General features: G+C 38.7%; 1 protein-coding gene across 2 annotated transcripts in view; it reads right to left on the reverse strand.

Moving 5' to 3' along the window:
- Nucleotides 1–1,630: 1,630 nt before the first annotated feature.
- The window catches only part of aacs (acetoacetyl-CoA synthetase), a 156,787-nt gene continuing 135,210 nt past the window's right edge, over nucleotides 1,631–23,207 (reverse strand). Inside the window, exons 13-18 of one of the 2 annotated variants that reach the window (XM_088000067.1) lie at nucleotides 11,915–12,028; nucleotides 10,203–10,328; nucleotides 8,292–8,361; nucleotides 6,588–6,646; nucleotides 4,524–4,726; nucleotides 1,631–2,890 (exon numbers count right to left, since the gene is read on the reverse strand). In XM_088000067.1, coding sequence (XP_087856193.1) covers nucleotides 2,753–2,890; nucleotides 4,524–4,726; nucleotides 6,588–6,646; nucleotides 8,292–8,361; nucleotides 10,203–10,328; nucleotides 11,915–12,028 — 710 coding nt within the window. In that variant the 3' untranslated portion in view covers nucleotides 1,631–2,752. Of the gene's footprint in view, nucleotides 2,891–4,523; nucleotides 4,727–6,575; nucleotides 6,647–8,291; nucleotides 8,362–10,202; nucleotides 10,329–11,914; nucleotides 12,029–23,207 lie in introns of those variants that run through there. The other variant, XM_043715807.2, reaches the window with a different exon arrangement.

Genomic DNA, 23,207 nt, shown 5'->3' on the forward strand with positions numbered 1-23,207 from the left:
GGCAGGGATGGCGTGAGCATCCAGGTAGGGTCAAACTGTGTGTGTGATCTAACAGCAATTGAAGAGCCTGGAGTTGTAGCATGGGGATTGTCTCTCTGGGCACACAGTATCTTTGCTGCAGCTTCAGTGAGTTACCAATGCAGCCCACAATGCAGCATTAAGTGCAGGAGGTCCTGTAGGTGATCAGGAGATGTGATACGAAGGCTCCTCAAGGCTGGCACATGTCAAATGTTCATGGGTGTGAGGTGCATGTAACTGGTGTCCACAGACCATGCCCTGAGATGTTGGTGTCCAGTGTCCAGATATTGTCTGGAGAAAGAAGTGAGCTGAATCAGTCAGGTGCTCACTCTGGTTTCCTCGCCAAGGCTTCTTGACATTCATGAGAAAGTGAGGAGTGCAGATGCTGGAGAGTCAGAGTCGAAAAGTGTGGAAAAGCACAGCAGGTCAAGCAGCATCTGAGAAGCAGGAGAGTCGAAATTTCAGGCATGAAGCTCTTCATCAGGAATATGGAAGTGGAAGGGGGCTGAGAGATTAACAGAAGGGTGGGGTGTGTCTGAGGGTGAAGGTAGCTGGGAATGCAATTGGTGGAGCAGATAGGTGGGAAGGAAGATGGACAGGTAGGACAGATCAAGAGGGCAGTGCTGAGTTGGAAGGTTCGATCTAGGATGAGGTTGGAGGGGGGAGATTTGGAAACTAGTCAAGTTAATGTTGATGCCAGGTGGTTGAAGGGTCCCAAGGGGGAAGATGAGGCATGTTTCCCTCCAGTTGTCAGATGGCTTTGATTTGGCAGTGGAGGCAGCCCAGGATTTGCATGTCCTTGGGGAAAGTGGGAAGGGGAGTTGAAGTGGTCGGCCACAGGGTGGTGGGGCTTGTTAGGTTGTTCTCGACATGCAGTTTGATGGTAACTTTGAGAAGGTAGAAATCTGAATATTAATGAGACAAGTGGAGGCATAAACAAAACAATCACCCTTTTAACTGCCAACTCACTTCTGCCTAAGAAATCCACCATGCTGCTTGTCAAAAAGCATAAAATGAACTGAGCTGCTCCCATCTCAAGATAGGCCTCGCTGGACTTCATGCCCCAAATCTCACTGTAGCCCATGTCATTCATGCCCCTATAAGATTCCACCAACAGAACCAATAGGCCTTTGAAGGTTTTGTTGATTTGACATAAATGGCGATAATATAGTCAGGTTTTGACTAGATCGTAGTTGTCATAGGTCAGTTTAAGGGGTGCATCTATTTGTAGGTATAATTGGCAGACAGTGCCTGACATGTGCAGAGATACATAGAGAAATGGAATTCATGATGCATGCACAGCTATGAAGGAGTAGGAACAGTTAACGAAACAGCAGAAGGTAAAAATAAATCACTGTCTGAGGACACTTTCTGCAAAGGATTGAATGGATTGGATGAGAGGGATAGGAATGGTTTGACTTGGGAGAGGTAGAAAGAATGGGATAGGGATAGCTTCAGGGGAATGGCACAGGAGTAAAAGAATCCTTCAGTTATGGTAGTAGGTTATCATTGTCCCTGACAAATTAGGCAGAAGTAGCTTCTGACTGTACCTGCAGTAAACTTGTGTTTGACAAGCTATGAATGAAATAAACTTGAATCATTCAGAAAAAAATCCTGGTTTGTAATATTAAATTTTATTTTCAAAGGAACATACAATTTACAGGGATTCATATTTAAAACATATGCAACTAATATAAAATGTATCATGTACATCAACTATTGGAACTGTAGCCATGGAAATGGATAGAGTTGCGAATATTAGAAGATCATGCACCACCACAAAGAATGTACAATATAAGCAAGCTCTACTGCCTGTGGCATTCCAAAAGGTAAGCTCATCTTTAACCATTTCAAGACAAACACAGCCATTGTTTTTTGCGTGAGCTTACAGCATACAATAATTTTAATAAGTTACAACCAAGCAGATGTTTTTCACATATATTCTGAGCTTCCCAATGTTAAAAGGCAAACCAGGGACACTACCAATGCGCTTCATTTTATTTTTACATTGTTTACTGAGGCCAATGACCATCGCAGAGTTAAGGGAACATATCCCTTCCAGATAAACGATACCCTCCAAAATAAAAGCAGGCTTTCATTGTGGTATGGAGATCTCACACAATGAACCAAATGGTATGCAACATATAACTTTGTAGTGCAAGTCTACTGTGCTTTACAGTATGAAATTACTTCCTTTAAAAAGTCACATAACATTGGTACAGAAACAAAACTTTTCATCCATGATATTAATAATTTGATGCTCAATAAAAAAATTTATCCATCAAGTTCAATTTAATTTAAAAGATCAAATATGGGGTACATCTTGGTTTCTTTATTGGCCATTATGTTTCAGGTCTATAAAAAATTACTCACATTCTAAGAAGCTTGTTTCTAAAGCAAATGTCTCATCAAATGGGTGAGTGTTTAATCAGGAAATGATACCAAGAATTCCATATGTTTGGGTGGAAAGTTGGTTTTACATCCTACACAAAATGACATTCAGTTTATTCCAATGGAGAGTAAAATCAGTGTTACACCAGATCCTGATGGTGTAACAGGCTTGAATAAAGCTGCTACGTTAGACATGTACTATTGCCAATCTAGGTTTAAAAGTGTATTCTATACTGAAGAAGCATAGAAAAACAAACAAATGTAAAACTGCATTAAACCTCTTTCCTGTAACATTGCTATTCTGTTAAATAAAAATTACTTTGCACATATATACATAAAACATTCAGAAGTTCTGGAGTTCAGGAATGTTCTTGTAAAGGTCAAGAGAATCTGGATTGGAGAAGGCACTCCGCTGCTTCACGTCCTTGCCAGCGATAACCTGCTTCACTGCCACCTCTACTTTCTTTCCACTAATAGTGTACTACAGATGGAAAAATAAAGGATATGAGAACAGTTTGTCCTTCTGTTTCTGTCTATTTATGATGGGTCAGTCCACTTTGCATCAAGTCATTCAGGATTAAGTAATAAATCCTGTACTGTAAGTACTTGTTTGAGATGATACTTGCACATAGTACATAACTGTGGCAGTGAGTACCATGTGACAAAGCATGATACACATCTAAATGGAGGCATGTAGTCACTCATCACTGCTCAATCCTTGTGAAAAATTAGTGTTCTCTCTTGCTCTTGCTGCTAAGGATTGTAAAAAATAAAAAAATTTTTTTAAAATTGTCCTGTAATCAGCTGACATAGAAACGTCTTTATAGTTCCATGGAATTGTAACAAATACACATCTATTCCTTACCAGGTTTATTTTCTTTGATATTTATTATCGATATAGGTATGCTCTATTCTACGTGAAAACTTTAGGCTGTATTTTATCACCTGATTTAATATTAGTGTTCCAGTAAAAGTTCTAAATTTTATTCAAATTATAGTCAAACAATTTATTTCACAGAATTTAGACCATTTTAAACAATAAGTGAAGTACCAATTGTAAGTGTAACAAAATAGAGAGCACAAAAATTGCAATTTTAATTTTGAACAGAAGGCTTTAATTACTGAAATAACAAACTGAAATAGTTCCATATAAATTGATTTGAGGTATATTTTTAAAATATTTGGCCAATTTTAAATAAGTTACAATAAATGCAGATCAGTTTTATTGAGCTTATTGCTCCAAGTTACCCAGGTGATTACAATACTGAATTGACCTGGATCTTCTGAAGAAATACTGAAGGCTAATTCAACAGAGTTAATCTCGGAGGATTTATGCCAATCTGAAACGTTATTTACATCAACATAAACTAATGGCTTGAAAGCAATCTATAAACCAATGTAAAGGATCTGAGGAAACCATCCGTGATGGCTATTAAAAAAAGATTTCCACTTCTATTATTCAGGGACCATACAGATATATTCATGGTCAACTCCTGAAGAAGGGCCTGTGCCCGAAACGTCGAATCTCCTGTTCCCTGGATGCTGCCTGACCTGCTGTGCTGTTCCAGCAATAAAGTTTCAACTTTGATCTCCAGCATCTGCAGACCTCACTTTCTCCTCAACTCCTTATTCCTCAAATAAATTGATGAAAATAAATATTGGCCTTATGTCTACAATGAGCCCATCAAGTCAAAGAGTTCTAACAAAGGGTCATCTTTGTACAACTCCGTTTGCCTCACAGATGCTAATGGAAATTTAAATGAAAATGCTAGAAAACGAAAGCAGCCTCTGCAATCTTCTGTTTTATGATGTATACATTTTAAATACTACGTATAGCAGCTGAGCAACTTCAATTTTTATTTTGTAATAAATTGCTAGTTTAACAAAATGGGATCAATTGAAATTCAATGATAACATTTTCAGTCCTTTGTTAACATTAATTATGTTTCAGTCAAAAATAAACCAGAATATGATGGAAGTGGAAATGCTGCTTTGAACCATCCCACAAAACCATATCTATCTCTATAGTCACCCAACGGTGACTTCATACATAACAGGAAATAGTTTGTTTGAAGGAGACTATATAAAGCTACACAAAAGGTGCACTGACTTACTGGAATGTCTTTAGTTTCCAGGATAAAGGCAGGTACATGTCGAGCTGATAAAGCCACCCGTATGGCATATCGTATCCTCTTCACCAGATTCGCTGTAAAAACCTGATTGTTGGCCATTTTCAAGAAAAGAATGACTCTTTCTTCACCATCCTTGTTGTACTGTGGGACACACAGACTGTCCATAACCTCCTCAAAAGCTTCAACTAGAAGACAAAATGGCAGAAGTTTCTTTCAGACAGGGAAAAAGAAAAAGATGTTGTTTTTTTCCACTGGATGGACATCTTAGCTACCATACAAAAGACTTGTTAAGCATTCCAAAAGCTGTACAATGTAGCTATCTTGCGCATTTCAATTCCTATGTTAGGACTGAGAAACAGCAAAGTCGGACTGATTGTTTCATATTTTTGAAACTTGCTCCTTCAACCCCCAAAAATGAAGACTTTGTACAGATGATTTAAAGTTGAGAGAACAGGAGTGTTGTAACATTACCCACCATGGCTTCACGTGAGATGTCTTAACTTTTAATGTGACTGATATTACTGTGTTGTGCTTGCAAAAAAATAAAAACTCATCTTCATCACGCACACTTCACACTTTAGTGAACTTTCCATTTCCAAGGTATCATAAATTCAGGGATTTGGAAAACAATACATTTACTGCACTATCCAACATTTTCATTTCCAACAATATTGCTAACCCCAACTTCAGGAGTCATAGGTTAAGAATTTCTGCAAAATTCTTCAAACCCCAACCCGTAACTTGCAAATGATTGTCAGAAACCCCAGATAAACGGCATAAACAGATAGATATGTGTATATATATCTGCAATACAGGAAACAGGCCAATCAGACCAACTGGCTTATTTTAGGTTTTACATTTCCCGGCAGCCTCTTCCTACTTTAATCATCTCTTCCTTTCCCTCATGTTCGTGCTTTATCAATTCCATTGCTGCATTTCACAATTTATGGATTTTACTTAATTCTTTGAGTCTTATATTCTATTTAGTTTCAGACCTTTTAAGTAGTGAGAAGCTTAGTCTGATCAAAAATGTAGGATGTTACATGTTGCTAGATATAATCTCATTCATCATTATCTATCAAATCTGCAAGTTTGATTACATCTTCCTATATTTTGATGCAGGCTTTCTTAGTCACCATCACCCCATTTCAGTATCATCTACAAGACATATATTGCTGAGCCAAAATAACTTATGAACAGGACCGGTCCAAAGTACAGACCTTTGCGTGGCATTATTTTCCACTTTGCCAAGCTGAGAAACTTCGTTTAACTCCTACCTAATGGTTACTGCACTGTACTTGGACCCTGATTCCACACACCTTTGTCACAAGTTTCTTATATGGTCACCTTATCAATGGTCTTCTGATCAGCCATGTATGCCACTCACTGCAATCCTTCCTGCTCCTTGTTAAATAGAGAAGTACAGCTTGCAAACAGACACTTTGTTCCAACTCATCCAGGCCAACCAGATATCCTAAATTAATCCAGACCCATTTGCCAGCATTTGGCCTATATCCCTCTAAACCCTTCCTATTTATATACTCAGTGTGACATATTCCTGACAGAAAGTCTTTTTTTGAATTTTTTTTCTATATTTAGATTATTTACTATTTAATGGAATAAGAAAACGTCTGTTGTCCTCTGTACCACTGGCATTAAGCACTGAAATGAACGGAAATGTAACATTGAGTAATTTTGATTATGCACAGCCAATCTGCAGAACCAGTTTCATATCCAAGAGAGAAATCACACCATTACGTTGCCAAAGATTTCAAACCAGCTTCCTTCTGGACTGCCTATCTTAATCCACAGCAGATAAAAGGATAAAAGCACTAGCTAACTGAAATACAACTTCAATACCAAAGAGAAAAAGACTTTACCTTTCAACACCATTACATCCAAATATGTTGGAAAAGAAGCAAATTTGAACCAAGTAATTGGAAACTAAAACGGCCATACTCAAATGCATTCAATGAAAAGGTTGTTTAAAAATATTCAATTATTGGAAAGAAAAATTGCATCAGACTTCCATACTTTAAACATTACCAATATGGTAGATTTCAGAGCTTCCAAATCTCACTCCATTTGGATTCAAAGTGCCATCACTGTAGAAAGAAGAAATACATTTAGAGCAGTTTACCTTGAAAAAGGTAAAATAAAACACAGCTTTTATCACGAGTAATTTTGTAGGATAGGGCACAAATTACAAAGTGACTCTTCATCATTGTTTCTAGGATATGTTACTAGAATTGTTTCAGGGTCAAGAATCCTAATAAGGCAAGTGATGGAATCAGGTAGAAAGAAATGGATATTTTAAACTGGATCAGAGATTTGGAAATTTTCAATCTATTACATCCACCAAAATTAATTGATGGCAATTTTATGTCTAGTTTATACTCTGAGTCTAACAGATTAGTTTATGATCAGCTAAAATGAATTGACACTCTTAGGTCTATTACAAAATGCTGCATTTCTCAAACAACAGTGTTGCTAAAATTGTCAAGGTCAGATCCAGTCTTCGTCATTAAGTCAAATAGGAATTATCTATTGCCTTCAACTGTTGGCATGGTAAGATGGTCAGTAATGCAATTTTAATTAAATAAGAAGAATCTGTGTTGGTCTTGCAGCTTACCACGCAATATGTATAATTAAAGATGTTCACATTTCAAGGAACTAGGTCATAGAACTAATGTCAAGCTTTATCCCAATTGAAGGCTCCTTTGACAAGCAGCCCTGTGTTGTGTACAATGGCAAGTTTGTATTTGCTCTGATTCTAATGTCAGTGGTTCAGAACATTGGCTTAAAAATGTGACCATAATCATAACATTAAGCGGTTAGGCTAGGCAGGGCTCAAGAAAGGGAATTGTGCATAGTGCTCCTCTCTGGGGACCATGTCTTCGGGGGATCTGAGCTTAGGCATCTGTCACAAGTGATGGTCAGAGTACAGCAATCCCCATACATGGCTGAGGCAGAATCTTTAGGAGCTATCCTCCAATCACAGGCTATTTCTCAGCTGCATTTGCTACTGATAGGCTTACTAATAAATGGAGGCAGTGAGGTTGGCAAAGGAAAGGCTGCAAGAGGAGAGGGAAGGAGGTGAGTGACAAGTTTTAAAATGTCAAAAGGAATAGCCAACAAATAAAGAGGCAGGAAAAGTTTACAAAGTTGTGAATACACAGAGTCTTAAGCTTTTATTGACTGGCTGAAGACTTGGCTTTTCAGTGCCAGTGAAAATGAATTTGCCCCTTTTTGCCTTTCAACAAGGGAATTTGAGCCAGTCACAGGAAAATAATGAATAAGAACAGCTACCCGGAAATTTTCTGTTATTTCTTCATACAGGAGGGAGACAGAGACTTAGCTGCTCTCCCATTGCAGACTGGATGTTTCTCCAGAATTATCCTCTGGCCACTTGGGTAGGAACCAATCAAGTGTCGGTTACTATGCTGAGCCCATGATAACAAGGCACTTGAAAAACAACCAATTGGGTGGTCTGATTGATCAAACTGTGACCACACACACAGAGTTTAAGAAATAGTTCTAGTTTGGGTTTAATCATTAACAAACATCCACAAAATGTTGTATAAAAAGAAAGATGCCATACTTTGTAGATGGGTAGTGTTATTTCTACGTCTGATGCTATGCATAATGTATGCTTAAGATAGAATTATTACCTGGCAGCTTAATACATGACTGTATATACATGTGAAGTTGTTATATTTCTGGACTGCATTTGAAACTTCTCATACTCACCTTCGACCAAGCATTACAATTCCTCCAGTCTTTGGATTTATTTTGGCATAGTCACCATGGGCCCAAACTCCTAAATGTGGACATTAGTAACATTATGATAAATGTAGCAGTTGTAGTGTTTTTCATACTATGATCATACACATGTGGCAACAAATTATTAAAGTATGGAGCTACTCAAAAGCCTTCATTATTGCAAATGAATGCAACATCAGAAGTTGAGCACTTTTAATTCTTTCTGTCCAAACTAGAGCAAGAAAAATCAAAAGTCCACATCTGGCCATATTACTCTTTAGTAAAATTGATACAAATCAGATCTCTGCATGAATCTCTAAACAGTCAAATAAACAAAAAATGCCACAACTGTGCTTGTGTACAGCAACATATTTTATATGCATCAAATGACACTTCCACAGCCAATAAATAATTTGTTAATTGAGAGTAATATTTATTAATATTAACAAATTGAGAGACTTAAAATAATAAATTGACACATGAATGAAAACCATCAGTGCTCAATGTACGATACATTGATCTGATTTGCACAAAGAAAAATAGCATCAAATACGTATCCAATAGTATATTTCATATATATATAAAATATCTAAAGGGTGGGAGGGCATTAAAATTATAATTTAGTCAACTGCCATTTTATTTGCTGTATATTCAAGTGGGGACTGAATTAATATTTAGCAAAATGTCATCAGACATGCTCCATAAATCCTAAGCACTTGTAATTCTAATGATCCTTCAGAGTGATTATGCTAGTTACATGTGGCAATTAATGATTGCCTCAGATTATTCTCATTTAGTAAATAAAGCATCATCCTGAGAATTAGCACAAAATTGACTTAGCAACTTGGAAACATTGCAGAAGAGCATTCAATAATTGTGGTTATTAGATAGACCAGAAATTACCAAAGAATGTGATTCAATAGCCTTGTTTAATAGGCATGCAGAGCAACAGACTGCATGTCAGAGAAAACTCCAAGGTTAAAAAAAAAACTTGCAACCATGTTCCCAACAAAATGTGATGAGAATTAGATCAATACAAGTATTGTTTCCACCAGAAATTCATCCAACAGTCACAGTAAAATGGTAATAAACCAATTAAAGTCTAAAAGCTGGCATCAATTGTAGCAAGACTCATCATTGCAAATTATTTAGAACTTGGTTTAATTCAAAGTTACTGCTTATGGAATGCAAAACAAAGAAAAAAAAGAGTCAAGATTTGACACAGTTCAGAGGATAGTAAATATCTTTTGGATATGGATTTTAATTTTGAGTCAGAATATTCTCTAGCCATTTGGAACCATAAGAAATTTGAAGATTTGCTGAAGATATGTTCTTTAGAGATTGATTGTAGAGTGTAACTCTTCACAGTAGGATAGACATACTGCTCCTGGGTACGCAATGCAAGTTGTTGTGTGAAAATCATAGGGTAGGTGGAATTGTTTAGATTTGTATAATTACTTCTTTTATGGGATAAGGTAAGCAAACTTTCACAAAGAACATTATGTGTTCCTACATTCAACTGTTCAATGTGTACATCAGAATATGGAATAAATAAAATCATTTTGATTTTTAGTCCTTTTTATTTACAATACACTTGGCATGAATCAAATGAACATATGACCTACCCAAGCTAATTTAATTGTTTTACCATGACTTTAAAATTTGGCTAAAAAGTCATCACTAAATCCTCTGTCCCATAACCAAACAAAAACATCTGCCTGATTTAAAAGATTAAAATCTGGAGCAATGTGAACACTCCAAAATTAAGTAAGAGCTTGCATTTACATTGCTTTAAGACATAGAAAATGTAATAGGAAGATTTCACAGTCATTTACATTTCAGAAATTTAGTCACTGTTATAATGCAGGCAAAAGGTAATTTCAAGTGTTCTGCACATACCTGGGAATTTAGCAAAGTATGCCTTGTGGTATTTGATACCACTTTCATCATTCCAAAAATGTGTAGGCTGACACGGAATGGGTGTAGTGCACACCAACTCTCCACTTTCCCCCCACAGAACATTCCCTATGAAGAAAAGAAATAAAACAAGACAACATTTCCATCCTTCCAGTTTATTATTCTGTTTTCTGGTAACTTCCTGTAAATGTATTGCTCAAGACCATATATAAATATTCATTACTCTCAACTGCATACATCCTACCACTTAATGTTACAGCGTTCCATATTACATTCATTGCCTTTTGGTGAAGCAGAACTAGACAGCTCATCCGTGAAGAAATGGAAAGAACAATCCAGAGATTGCCAACAGGAAAAAATAATTTTAATTAGCTACTTTTGCCATACAACTATCAGCAAAATAATGAAACACAACTGCTGCAGCATGAGTCAGTAATGACTATCATCAACAATGTAATTATGAGGACGGGGGTGGGGTGGGGGGGGGGGGGGGATGAAGACCAGTTCTCCCATAAGAAGGGATTCTCACTTACAATGGCATTCAAGAGTTAAAAAGAACAGTAACATGCTTTCCGAGTCAGCTGCAGTGATTAAATGGGAGGGGCTTACCAGTGGGAGATGAGCAGAATGCAAGTATTAACAAGGGGAGAGGAATAAAAAGTGAATGCCAGCATCTAATTGGAAGAGAAGAAAAAAAAAATCATCTTGAATTGGGGAAAAATAGCACAGAATGGACTGTGAGGTTCAGCAAGGATTTAGTGTCTTTGAACTCAAAATTGGAGAAAAAAAAAGTTTGGATGGGGGAAGTGGAAATTATATTCTTTTAAAAAGTGAACTGCTTTTGTGAATGAGAGAAAACGAGTGAAGGAGCTTTCGGGTAAGCTATGGTCTGGGACAAATAAATAAGCAAGCATGAGCCTTTGTGAGCAGTCTAAATGAGGCAACCAAACTACTGGCCTTAGTCTTTGGTTGCTGAAAGGATTGTAAAGGTAAGCAGGAAGATTGAGATGCAGGGGTTTCTGGAGTTCCATAAGCAGAGCTTAAATGGTTTATTGTTCCAGAACGAAAGATGGGCAGAAGGAGACAAAATGCAATGGAGGCCTGAGGTAGAGAAATAAAATGGGGAGGGATCCAGGCTAGAGATAGTTGCAAAGATACAAAGGGGAATTTGAAGACCAAGCTGACGAATTTCAATTCAATTTATTGTGAGAGGGTGAACCAATATATAATCAGTGAGGAGGGAAGCAACAGGCAAGTAGGTGGAACAAGGTGTGGGTAGCAATTTTTAAGATAATTTGGTATATTATCAGTACTGACATGAATTGTCAGCCTTGATTTTTGCACTCAGATCCAGGAGTGAGATTTGAACCTGGAACCTTAAAGATTTAGAGTCAAAATCTCTATCAATGGCCAAACAGTGGCTCAACACAGACAAGTGTGCCAATGTTATTTTAAGGAAACACTCGAGACGTTTTAGGCTTTTCCAAGTACACTGGCTTCAAATTTTCTGAAATTCCAGCAGCCACAGTCATAAATTCTGAATTTCATAGTCCAGTTAGTCCCAGCTGACCAAGTTGCAATGCTTCACTGTCTCACCACCTCAAATAATCATCGAATGCGCACAGGGCATCAACATGAAACGAACAGATGATGTGACCAAAAGGTGAAATAGATTATAAAGTCTCTGCACTAACCTTCGTCATTCCAAATTTCCACACCCATTCCCAGATTCCTTGCTTGTATCTCTCCTCTGTAGACTGGGATGGTGAAGTTCTGGCCCATGAAACATGAAATGATGTCTGTACCACCTGTAGAAACAAGGACAGAGAATGAACTTACCATTTGTCTCTCCAAGAGTCATAAATGTTGTATAACTCAAAATGAATTTCCTCCTATTAAGATCTGAAGCTCTACTTCTTCATTGCAGGTATTCTGCCCCTACCCACAAACACAACATTGAAAACACTACGAACAGCTCTTACTTCTTATGGAAAATGGTCACCAGAGTGGCTGTTCCTTTTTTGCCTATCACAAACACTCAAGTTGAGAGTTTATACAGCAAAACATGTTAAGCGAAATGCTACTTCACAATTGTCAGTGTGCATTCTGGTACTTAGTACAAATATTAGCAAGGAATCTAACGCTGTATGACACAGTTACTGCATTTAAATTGCACCTATTAGAATTATGAGACTTACAAGATTGCTGTTTCGGGGAGTCTTTGAGGTAAAATGGCAGGGCATGAAATACAATGGTTAAATCTGTTTTTTGAGCCCAACTGAGTTTGTTTAGCACAGGGATGACATGGTGGCTTATAAGGTACTGATGCTTAAACTGGAAAATATAATTAGAATGAAACTGAACCATTATCTAGTGCTCGGTTAGCTTTCATTTGGGCCAATTCCAAATTTGACTTACGCCAATAAAGAACACAATCTCGGTTATCCAAACATCAATTATCTGCATTTTAGATTATCCAAACAAGATCTCAAGGTCCTGTAAAAACATTATCCGGAAGATCAGTTATCCGAACAAAATACTCCCCATTTGTCTCATTTGGATAATCGAGGTTGTTCCGTCATTTACAGATTCCCTCAAGTTCCATCCTGGTTTTTGACTAGTTTTACTGATCTCGAGATCAAGTTTCTGTTTTTTTCCCGAAGGAAGGTACAATGAAGAGGAAAATAAATCAGGGATAGCTGATCAGTGCCTTTGATTAGAATTGTATATTTATATATAGACATGGATCCTGAACAGCATCAGAACAGCCTTGGTGGGTTCTGTCTGTTAAGTCTCCACCAATTCCTGTTACTGATGCACTTTTTCTTTGAAGCACAGATGCAGAGGCTCCCATGAAAGCTCTCCTGCCCATGAAATCATGCCCTATATGTAGTTTTCCACTTTTAGAAGAAGGAAAAGTGAAAGGAACTGTGCAAACACGCAAAGTAGCTCAGTAGCCAGATTGTGTATCTGGATAGACGGTTGAATATTCCTTATTTCAAAATTTCTAAGACACAATTAAGTAAAAGATATTCCTTATTAGACTTCACCTGTGCAGTATATAGCAAGGAGTTTATAATGTTTACTGTGGCAATGAATGCAACTGTCACTCTTACTTTCCATTACATCAATCACAATGAAGAGCATTTCAGTGCTCATATACAAACAGTGTGAGCACATCTGGCAAAATATGCACAATGGCACCACACAGTGGTACCCAACTGCAGCAACTATATCCTAGTCACTATCACTCCCCTGCCACATATTTTGTGAAGCAAACCGATGTGCTCCATGGGAGGGTAAAAAGAAATTCCACCTCAAGGCCACAAGAAAGACATTAAAACTTTTACAGGAATATCATTTATTGAGAACTGTGAGCAGCATAATCATTACCCTCAACAGTAACATCTATAAAGGGCATAATAATGTTTCCAAACTGAAAATGAGAGAAGAGAAACGGCTGTTGGAAATTAACTTCTTGTTTTGAGGAAATAAACTCGCTGAAACATATTGTAGGTAATAGTCTACAGTGACCATATAAATGAATCTTCTCGACGCACTGTGATCAGCTAGTTGAGTTTCCTGCATAGTTATACCTTTTGGGAGTAAGCCTTTAAGCTGTTATTTATTATCAGTCAAAATCTAGTACTTACTACTCTGTTTAGCCAAACAAGCGCAATATTTTTAGCATTTTACTATTTAGGTTTAATGTGCATTCTGTCCTTCGCACTTTTAAATCTTACTATGGAATAGAGGAAGATCAAAGGATGCCACAATTAAAGAAACTGTTGAACTATCTATCACATCGAGACAAAATCAAATATTCTGTTACACAACACAAAGTAAAGTTGAACAAATAAATAACGGCTCTGATCTGATTTGGATTGACACAACTATTCAAATCTCTGAATTGACAGAGAATATATCACATTTTAAGGAGGTACAATTTATTTGTGATGGAAATTGGACTGAGCAGCCTTCAATCAGCTATGTGCCTTGGAGGTCTCATTTGGATTACAGTGACGCCAGAGGTTTATGCAGCATCACAAAGAAGACAACTGCCACTATCAATGGCTCATCAATTACTGCATCTTTGTTGAATTTACTTAATTAATCTCACTGATCACAAAGTAGGTTTCTGAATATTATTCAGCAACTGATTGTGAAAACTAGCATAAAGCCAGATAGCAATTTCCAGTGATATGAATATGATTACATCATAGTCAACATAAGCTTCAGCCTTCAATAAACCTTAAGAACTGAATTCTGTGTGCGACAATATAAAAAAATCTAAATCAATTTTCCCAACAAATCTACAGTATCCATTGTAATGCACATTTCCAAATAAGGTAAAAAAAAAGTCCTGCAGTAACTGTTTATATCATCATCCCTGTGGAAAAACTATTATTTCCCAGAGTTAACAAAATGATGCAAACATGATTAGCACAAATTATAAAAACAAATGTAACCATGCCAAAAGAACAACCATTTATCAGTGTATTGAAAATGCATTAATTACCCAACAAGGGAATTCACGAGCTCACAGATCCTGGAAAGGTTTCAGTACAGCAGCTCAAACAACACATTCCACACAGTCCATATGATTAATTTAATTTGCTTCAGAAAAATCACGTAAAGCAATGCTCCAGTACTGTTAGCTGGTTTGCATTCATTTAATTATAGAACATTGTCAAGTAATATCATAAATCATTTAAATCTGAAAAAAAGCATTGATTTAGTGGTGTAATTTACTGCTCTGAATTTATAGGGACCAACCTATTACCAGGAGTTGGAGATCAGGCATGACAGAAAGTGATTAAAGCTAACAGCAGAAAATGAAATGAGTTTTTAGGAGATTTAGCCATGTACCAGTTGATTCATCTTGCAGTTTTGAGGGGCTTGGCTTGTCTGAGCTGTTAAGTAAGCTCTTGTAACTGATAAAGGATTTTATTTTGGTACAATTAAATCCTTCACCCTGACAGATTTCCATCCCTTACCACGTCCCGATTCATGACTGTAGGGATTAATTAGAATTGGATTCTGCTGCAAATTTTCAGTTCAGGGCCCAACCATGTCAAGCAGGGAACAAGATTTTGTTGGAGTGGTAATTTTCTCCAGGCAGTAAAATGGTCCATTTTGCAGCCTTGTTAAAATTTACAAAGCCCACCTTATACATCTTGGCAGATTGAATTGCCATCCACAGAGGGAATTAACCTCTGACCCACATTTCTGTGGCTGAAGAATCTTTTGCTCTTTTTCATTGAAATAAAATAGTGCTTAAGCCTAGCAACCCAGAATTAACTACATTTATTCTGTTAAGTGAATACTCTCAGATTCTGCACTTCTTTTTAAAACATCAACTTTTACCCTGTGCTGAGAGTGGTGAAGTCTTTCTTCTACAAAAAGATAGAGCAATGTGTAATCGATGTACTGTAACAGCAGAAACTGGTCAACATTTTACACACCACTGCTTTGGCTCAAGAACAGTAAACACAAGTTAAATTAGGCAGATAAAAAGCATTAGGGTATGAGTAAGATAGGCACTGTTCATAACTGTGCATATGGGATCTGACATTTAGATTGACATCAAACAAGATGCAGAGGCTGGAAATAGTGTGAAATATAAACAAGTGTTCAAGATGCACATCAGGTTAAGCATCAGTGTAGAAAGAAAAAAGTTAACAATTCAGGTCTGCAACCCTCCATCAGAACGGAGCAAGGTTGAGAATATAATATGATTCGTGCAAGGGTGAGTCAAGGAGGAAGGGCTAATCTGTGTTTCAGCGAAAGAAGGGAGAAATTGAATGGCAGAAGAGATAGCCCTCCAGCGCGAAAGAAAATGGTGAGGAGGCAAGAACAGAACCAAAAGATGTGCCCAGGGAAGGTGTGATACTGGTCTTGGCACTGGGTTCCAGTGAAGTTCAATGGAAGCCTCAATTAAGCATTTTACTGCCATCAGTTCAACAACTTCAGACTATAATCTCCTGCCACATTTTTGTTTTGCTTTCAATCAACAGAAAATCTGCTTTTTGTCTTGCTCCATCTCCATTCTCTTTGTCTCTAAGATTAACTCTTCTGTCATTCAATCAATCCTGCTTTAGACCCAACCATAGACCTTCCTATTGTCCTTATCAAACCTATTCCATTTATAACTTTGTTCACTTCTGAATACAGATCACGAAGCCATAATGTTAATTTTTTCTCTCTCCGCAGATGTAGCCTGACCTACTGAATATTTTCTGTATCTGTTTCCAGTTCCATTATTTGCAGTACTCCACTTAGTGATCTGTAAATAGTATAGTTTGGCCTGGAACCAGAAGAGAGGGTCGGTGTTGGTGGTAGGGCTACAGAGTAGGGCTACATTTATCACAGAAGTAGGGATTGGAAAGGGCACTGGCTTCCCAATACGTAGCTAGAGAAAATAACTTATCCAAAAGTTACCACTGAATGTCATTTGTGACACCTTCAGATTCTTAAATAAGCCCAATGTCTTGACGTCAGTTATCTTTTGATCACTGTGTAAAGAAATACTTCCTGAAATCAATTCTAAAACTGCCTGCCACAACTTTGAACCAGGTCTGTGCTGCCCTGGCATATCTGAAAGTATTGCTTCCAGCTCAGTTTCACTAACTCATGACATATCCTGTCGGTCTCCAAAATGTGAGATGACTTATTCTGAGAGTAATGAGCTCAGCTCATTAAATCATTTGCATGGTTTTTCCTTTGTGCACTGCCTATCACCTTAGCTCACCACTATATTGCCTTTCAGTCTAAGGTAGCCATCTAATGTTGTGGGAAAGACATGTCTGTAGCACTTGAGGTGTAAATCAGGTCACAGCTCTGTGCACCCTAGAAATAGAGGCTCACCCAATTTGGCAACGCCACCCAGCATCAGGTTTGTTCCACTTGTCCTGTTTGGCCTTGACCTGCTGCCTCCCCTACATTCTGAACTTTCCCCACCCCTAAATGATGTGGGCATTGGTGAATTTGGAAAAATGAGACTCTGGACATCAAGAAAACAAAAAGGTCAAAATCTGCAATCACATTTTTGAGATGAGAATATCACAAGTGAGCAGCATCAGACTGGTCTTCCACATGCCACAGAGAGAGAGGGAGAGGGAGAGGGAGAGGGAAACCAGTAAGCAACAAATCCCAACAGGGAAAGGCAGAGCAGGTAACTGGTGGATCCAGCTCACCACCTCCGCCCATTTCCCCCCTCCATTTCATGGCAGCAAATACCTGCAGCCTACCACCACTACACAGAGCTCTCCCACGCCCCCCAAAATTGACCACACACACACACACACACACACATACACATACACACACACACCTCTGATTCTCCAGTTTGGAGCACACCAGCAACTTTTGTTGTGATGAGATTGCCTGGACACTTTGAGCACAAGGGCAGGCCCCACATCATGATTTGACCAGGCTGTATCACAGGGGTCTTAACTTGCTCCTTTAGCTCTCACTCACCTTACACCTACCTGCATACTCAAATCATAAGGGCAGCATGGTGGTTCAGTGGTTAGCACTGCTGCCTCACAGCGGCAGGGACCTGGGTTCAATCCCCACCTTGGGTGACTGTCTGTGTGGAGTTTACACAGTCTCCTTGTATATGCATCATTTTCCTCCCACAATCCAAAGATGTGCAAGTTAGGTGAATTGGCCATGCTAAATAGCCCAAAGTGTTAGGTGCATTAGTCAGAGGGAAATGGATCTGGATGGGTTAGTCTTCGGAGGGTCTTGTTGGGACGAACGGCCTGTTTCCACAGTGTCCAGATATGAAATATCTCTGCCTCACCTCAGCTTTTTGCAACTTGCTGTCTCATTTAGAATTTAAAAGGCTCACTACCCTCTGTCATGTCTTGCCTTTTAATGTAGAAACAAAGCCAGGCAGCTTGTCAAGGTTATCAGCAGTCTTTGGTCAATGTTGTTGCACAGCACCATGCTTCAATCTCACATCTGTACCACGTGAAACATACTGCTTGTGCTTCAACCAATAGGCCATGTCTGAAAGTCTGAGGGGAGGAGTCCTCAGTCAAGTGCAAGAAACCAGCCTTTAGTCAGGAGGTCACATCACCATAAGTAAATGCCATCATTCGGTTTCAATCCAGGGAGTTGGACGTGATGAGTTGACCACTTGAAGCGTGCAGGGTCAGGGGATCTGCACTCTTACAGCACAGGGAGTCCGTCTACAGTCCAGTTCAACCAACCCAGGAACTGGTGGAAAGTCTGTCAGACAGCTGCACAAAGATCAGTCAGGGTCTGCTCATCCATCAGTCACAGCTGTCTTTCCAAGAATGCAGCAAAGCTATTGCTTGTCTTCCATGCAATGCTGTGCAAGTGAGAGATGGGCAATGACATTGTACCTTATCCAGTGTTGGAGATCAGAATGCCATTTAATCATGTCTAGTGTAACTGCAATGAAACACCTTATTCTAATGGGATCATCAGAATTTCTGCTCTACAGTTGGAGGATATACTGAGTCTAAGGGAAGAACAATGTGATCCTTGAGAAGTGCAGCATTTCGCTGAGTAAGAACATGAGTATGTGCTTCAGACAGAACAGCACAGAACAGCACCTTCAGTTTTCTTCAGAGCAGGAGGCTCAGCCACAGAGACACAGGAAGGACCTCTTTTGGAAGCTCATTCAATAGAACAGTGTTGCATGAAGTCTTCTTTCCCTGACTGCAAATATTTGGACACAGTCAAAATCAGCATCCCCTGTATAATCCCAACCGCAACTGCAGCTTAATGCCTTGATCTTTCCTTAAAGTTCATTCTGTTTTAGAAAAGATGACATTAAAACAGTTGGAAGCAATCATAATATCCAACACTCTCCTTCATTCAATCCTCAAAGTTTCATGCTAGCACAGGCACAATGGAAAGGACAGCCATCACTCTGACAGCATTATAACATCAGGATGCCAAGCCACTGTAACTTGATTCTCATCAATGCATCTAAAATAAAATTTGCTCACAAAGCTGATGACAAAAGTAAACAAACGTTTATAAAGGTGACAACATATTTATAATGAAAATGTCACCTTTACCCTCATAAGGTCTTTGTTTTCCTTTCTCTCCCGCCATATCTCGGTGCTGTCCCAGTGTCTGCAGCTGGGGTGGAGACATCCTGCCCTATTGTGGAGCCTTGCTCATGTGAAGACAAGGTATTTGTGGCCTAGATATTCTGTATCCTGCCAGGTAGAGGTTCACCCTTCTCACTTTGAACTCCATAGGGTTGAGGGTGGCAGACAGGAGCCAAACACCTCTGGAGTGTCCTGAGGAGATATTGCCTGGGTGTCTGTAAGTGGTTCCTCTTCCAGCTGGGTATCCACTGGCACCACTGTCTCTTTGGAAAGGGACACCTGGAGTTAGGCCCAGATACTTTGTCAACCTGTCACCTTACCACTGGTAAAAACTGAAAAAACTGTGGATGCTGTAAATCAGAAACAAAAATAGACATTGCTGGAAAAGCTCAACAGGTCTGGCAGCATCTGTGGAGAGAAATCAGTGAATGTTTCAGGTCAACTGACCCTTCTCCAGAATCACTGGTGTTGAGCAGTCTACACTATTCATTAGAAAACAAACTTCTCCTACTTAAATTTCCACCGGATGGCTCAGTAGTAAATCGCAGTACACAGTGGCTCATTTATCCAGATGGAACTTCATCTGTTATTAACCCGATCAGTTGCAAACCTGTTACAAAATCTCAGCTGTCTTCAATGTCTGCTTCTTTTGCACAGCCATCTCCATCCAACACAAACTTCCTGCAATCTGTCAACTAACCAACATATAAGGAGGTGCCAATTCATCTATGTGCATCATCTCCACGTTTTTCAGACATTTTCTTTACCTATCATTATCTCCCTTTACACTGACCACTTCAACATAGCTATCTGCTGTTTGCTTCTTTTGAAGAGTTGTTAATGCACATTAATGGATTACCTTGGTACACACTGACCTTTACTTTCAAAAGGTGTCATTTATGAGTACTTAAGCTGTTTTCAAAGTCTAGGTATGTGACTCTGGCTTTTTTCTGATAATTTGGGAAGTTGACTTCTAGAATAAGTTTGAGACACCTCAGATCCACCTTCTTCTAAAACCATATTTGCTGCATTCATGTGTTCTTCAGAAAGATCTTGTATTAATAAATTATCTTTCATAGTCTTAGGGTGTCCTAAATGTAGTCACTGCTGTAATGCAGGAAGTATTGGCAGCCAATTTCTGTACAGCAAGATTCCACAAGCACAATAATGGCCTAGATGATGTGCTTTAAGTTAAGGGATAAAAATAGGCCAAGACTCTATAAGATTTCCACTGCACTTCATCAGTGCCTTGGGATCTGATATATCATCTAGGAGAAAGTGAGGACTGCAGATGCTGGAGATCAGAGCTGAAAATGTGTTGCTGGAAAAGCACAGCAGGTCAGGCAGCATCCAAGGAGCAGGAGAATCGACGTTTCATGCATGATCCCTTCTTCAGGAATGAGGAAGGTGTGCCAAGCAGACTAAGATAAAAGGTAGGGAGGAGGGACTTGGGGGAGGGGCGTTGGAAATGCAATATGTGGAAGGAGGTTAAGGTGAGGGTGATAAGGTGAGGGTGATAGGCCGGAGTGGGGGTGTGGGCGGAGAAGTCAGGAAGAAGATTGCAGGTTAGGAAGGTGGTGTTGAGTTCGAGGGTTGGGACTGAGACAAGGTGGGGGGGAGGGGAAATGAGGAAACTGGAGAAATCTGAGTTCATCCCTTGTGGTTGGAGGGTTCCTAGGCGGAAGATGAGGCGCTCTTCCTCCAGCCGTCGTGTTGCTATGGTCTGGCGATGCAGGAATCCAAGGACCTGCATGTCCTTGGTGGAGTGGGAGGGGGAGTTGAAGTGTTGAGCCACGGGATGGTTGGGTTGGTTGGTCCAGGTGTCCCAGAGGTGTTCTCTGAAACTTTCCGCAAGTAGGCAGCCTGTCTCCCCAATATAGAGGAAGCCATATCGGGTGCAGCGGATGCAGTAAATGATGTGTGTGGAGGTGCAGATGAATTTGTGGCAGATATGGAAGGATCCCTTGAGGCCTTGGAGGGAAGTAAGGGGGGAGGCGTAGGCACAAGTTTTGAATTTCTTGCGGTTGCAGGGAGTGGAGGTTGGGTTGGTGGGTGATGTGGACCTGACGAGGGAGTCACGGAGGGAGTGGTCTTTTCGGAATGCTGATAGGGGAGGGGAGGGAAATATATCCCTGGTGGTGGGGTCCGTTTGGAGGTGGTTATATCTACAAATTATGTCAATGGTTTCACCCCACATGAAAGACTGCTATCCCTATATGTTCGAGATTTAGGATTGGAAAATTAAACCTCCAACTTTATGACTTTAATCTGAGAGTGTGCTTAGAACAAAGGCTGTCATTTAAAAGGCTTTCTTTAAATCTGAAGCTTTGATTTCATTAGTTTTCTCAGTATAATCGCAGAATGTCTGTTGTTTGTGCTCAGCACATTTGCCTAGTTGCAGTCTACAAGAACTTCAATCAAAATGACTGACTAACAGTACTTCATAAATCATTTCCTTTGTATATGTGCACAGTGCATCAATTCCTAGAGATTTGTTTGTTTTCAGCTTATCTTAAGCCTCTGTTCACAAACACAAAACTGGAACGCATGACGACTATTTGTTGGTACATTGTTGCCTCCTCGCCATTTAAATAAAACTGTCATTAAGTCCATTAACTGAGTTATTCATCATCCTCGCATTGAACTGTATACAAGCTCTTTGGGATCCTAACTTGTTATGGCTGGTATATTTTAAACATCACGTACATTTGCTGTGAATTCATAACTTTTACCCATTTTTCCTTAATATTCCAAAATTTCTCTTTATAATCTTAAGCACAATCCATTTGCCACTCTCTTCCCATGTCATGCTAATGTTCCAAATCTTATTTCCTAATTTCTCTTTCATTTCTTTTCTGTCTCTCCATATTATATAATTCTATTTACCAAGCAGTTTACATATGCAATGGTTCTTGATATGCAACAAGTTATTTTTGTACAATATCAATTTGTCCTGAACATTTCAAAATTTAGATCAACTATTAATCTATGCAACTCAAACAAACTGTAAATCTGCCAGTGTGTGAAGGAAGAGAAGACAGGCTAATGTTTTATGTATTGGCACTTTGACAGAATTGAAGCTGTGTGAGTCCTTGATCTGGTAAAGATTCCACATCTAAACATTGTTTTCTTTCTTTTCCCAATCCGATGCTCTTCTGCCCATGCACTCTTCCCTTCTGTCCCATTTTGCTCTTTCAGCCATCATAAGCCACACTGATTTGAATGCCTCAGCCTCAGAAATGTGCTCTTTCAACATTTCTCCTTTCCACCATAGAAGCATTTCCATATATAAATAGCTAGATACATACATCATAAAGATGGGTGTTATATAGCTAGAATCCATATATTCACATTAGTTTATTTGTTTGGAATTCCTTCTCCAAGCAGTGTTTAAACAATTATAAGCTTACAAGTCTTAACCTAAGAAATCAGAAAAATTGTGAATTTAATTTAAAGGACCCAAGCAAGATAGATTTCTTAAATGCTCAGGATTTATCATACCCATTAGAAATATAATTCACTTAACTATTTTTAACCATCAATGTCCAGATACAGCCCCTTTCTAATCAAATCAAACTTTAAAACGACATCTGCCATAAACAGATAAAACTAAACAAAAATTGATATTATGCATGACTTCATTCTATATTTGAAGATAATGCCAAATCCAGGTGTTTTAAGGTTACCATTTTTAAGTGCAGATTCAATAAAAATGGATTTTAAAAAAACTAAAACTGTCAGTCTGAAAATCCCAAAAAGATGTATATTTAAGTTGCATAACTAATAGACAATAAGATTAACTATAACTGGATTAAAAATGCACATGTACTTAATAGTATAACATGGACTAGATCATCTGACCTGATGAACAGTAACTGGAAAATAGCAATTA

The sequence above is a fragment of the Chiloscyllium plagiosum genome, unplaced genomic scaffold (assembly GCF_037043375.1).
Source record: "Chiloscyllium plagiosum isolate Xiang-an unplaced genomic scaffold, Cpla_swu_hap1 HiC_scaffold_24, whole genome shotgun sequence".
NCBI lineage: Eukaryota > Metazoa > Chordata > Chondrichthyes > Orectolobiformes > Hemiscylliidae > Chiloscyllium > Chiloscyllium plagiosum.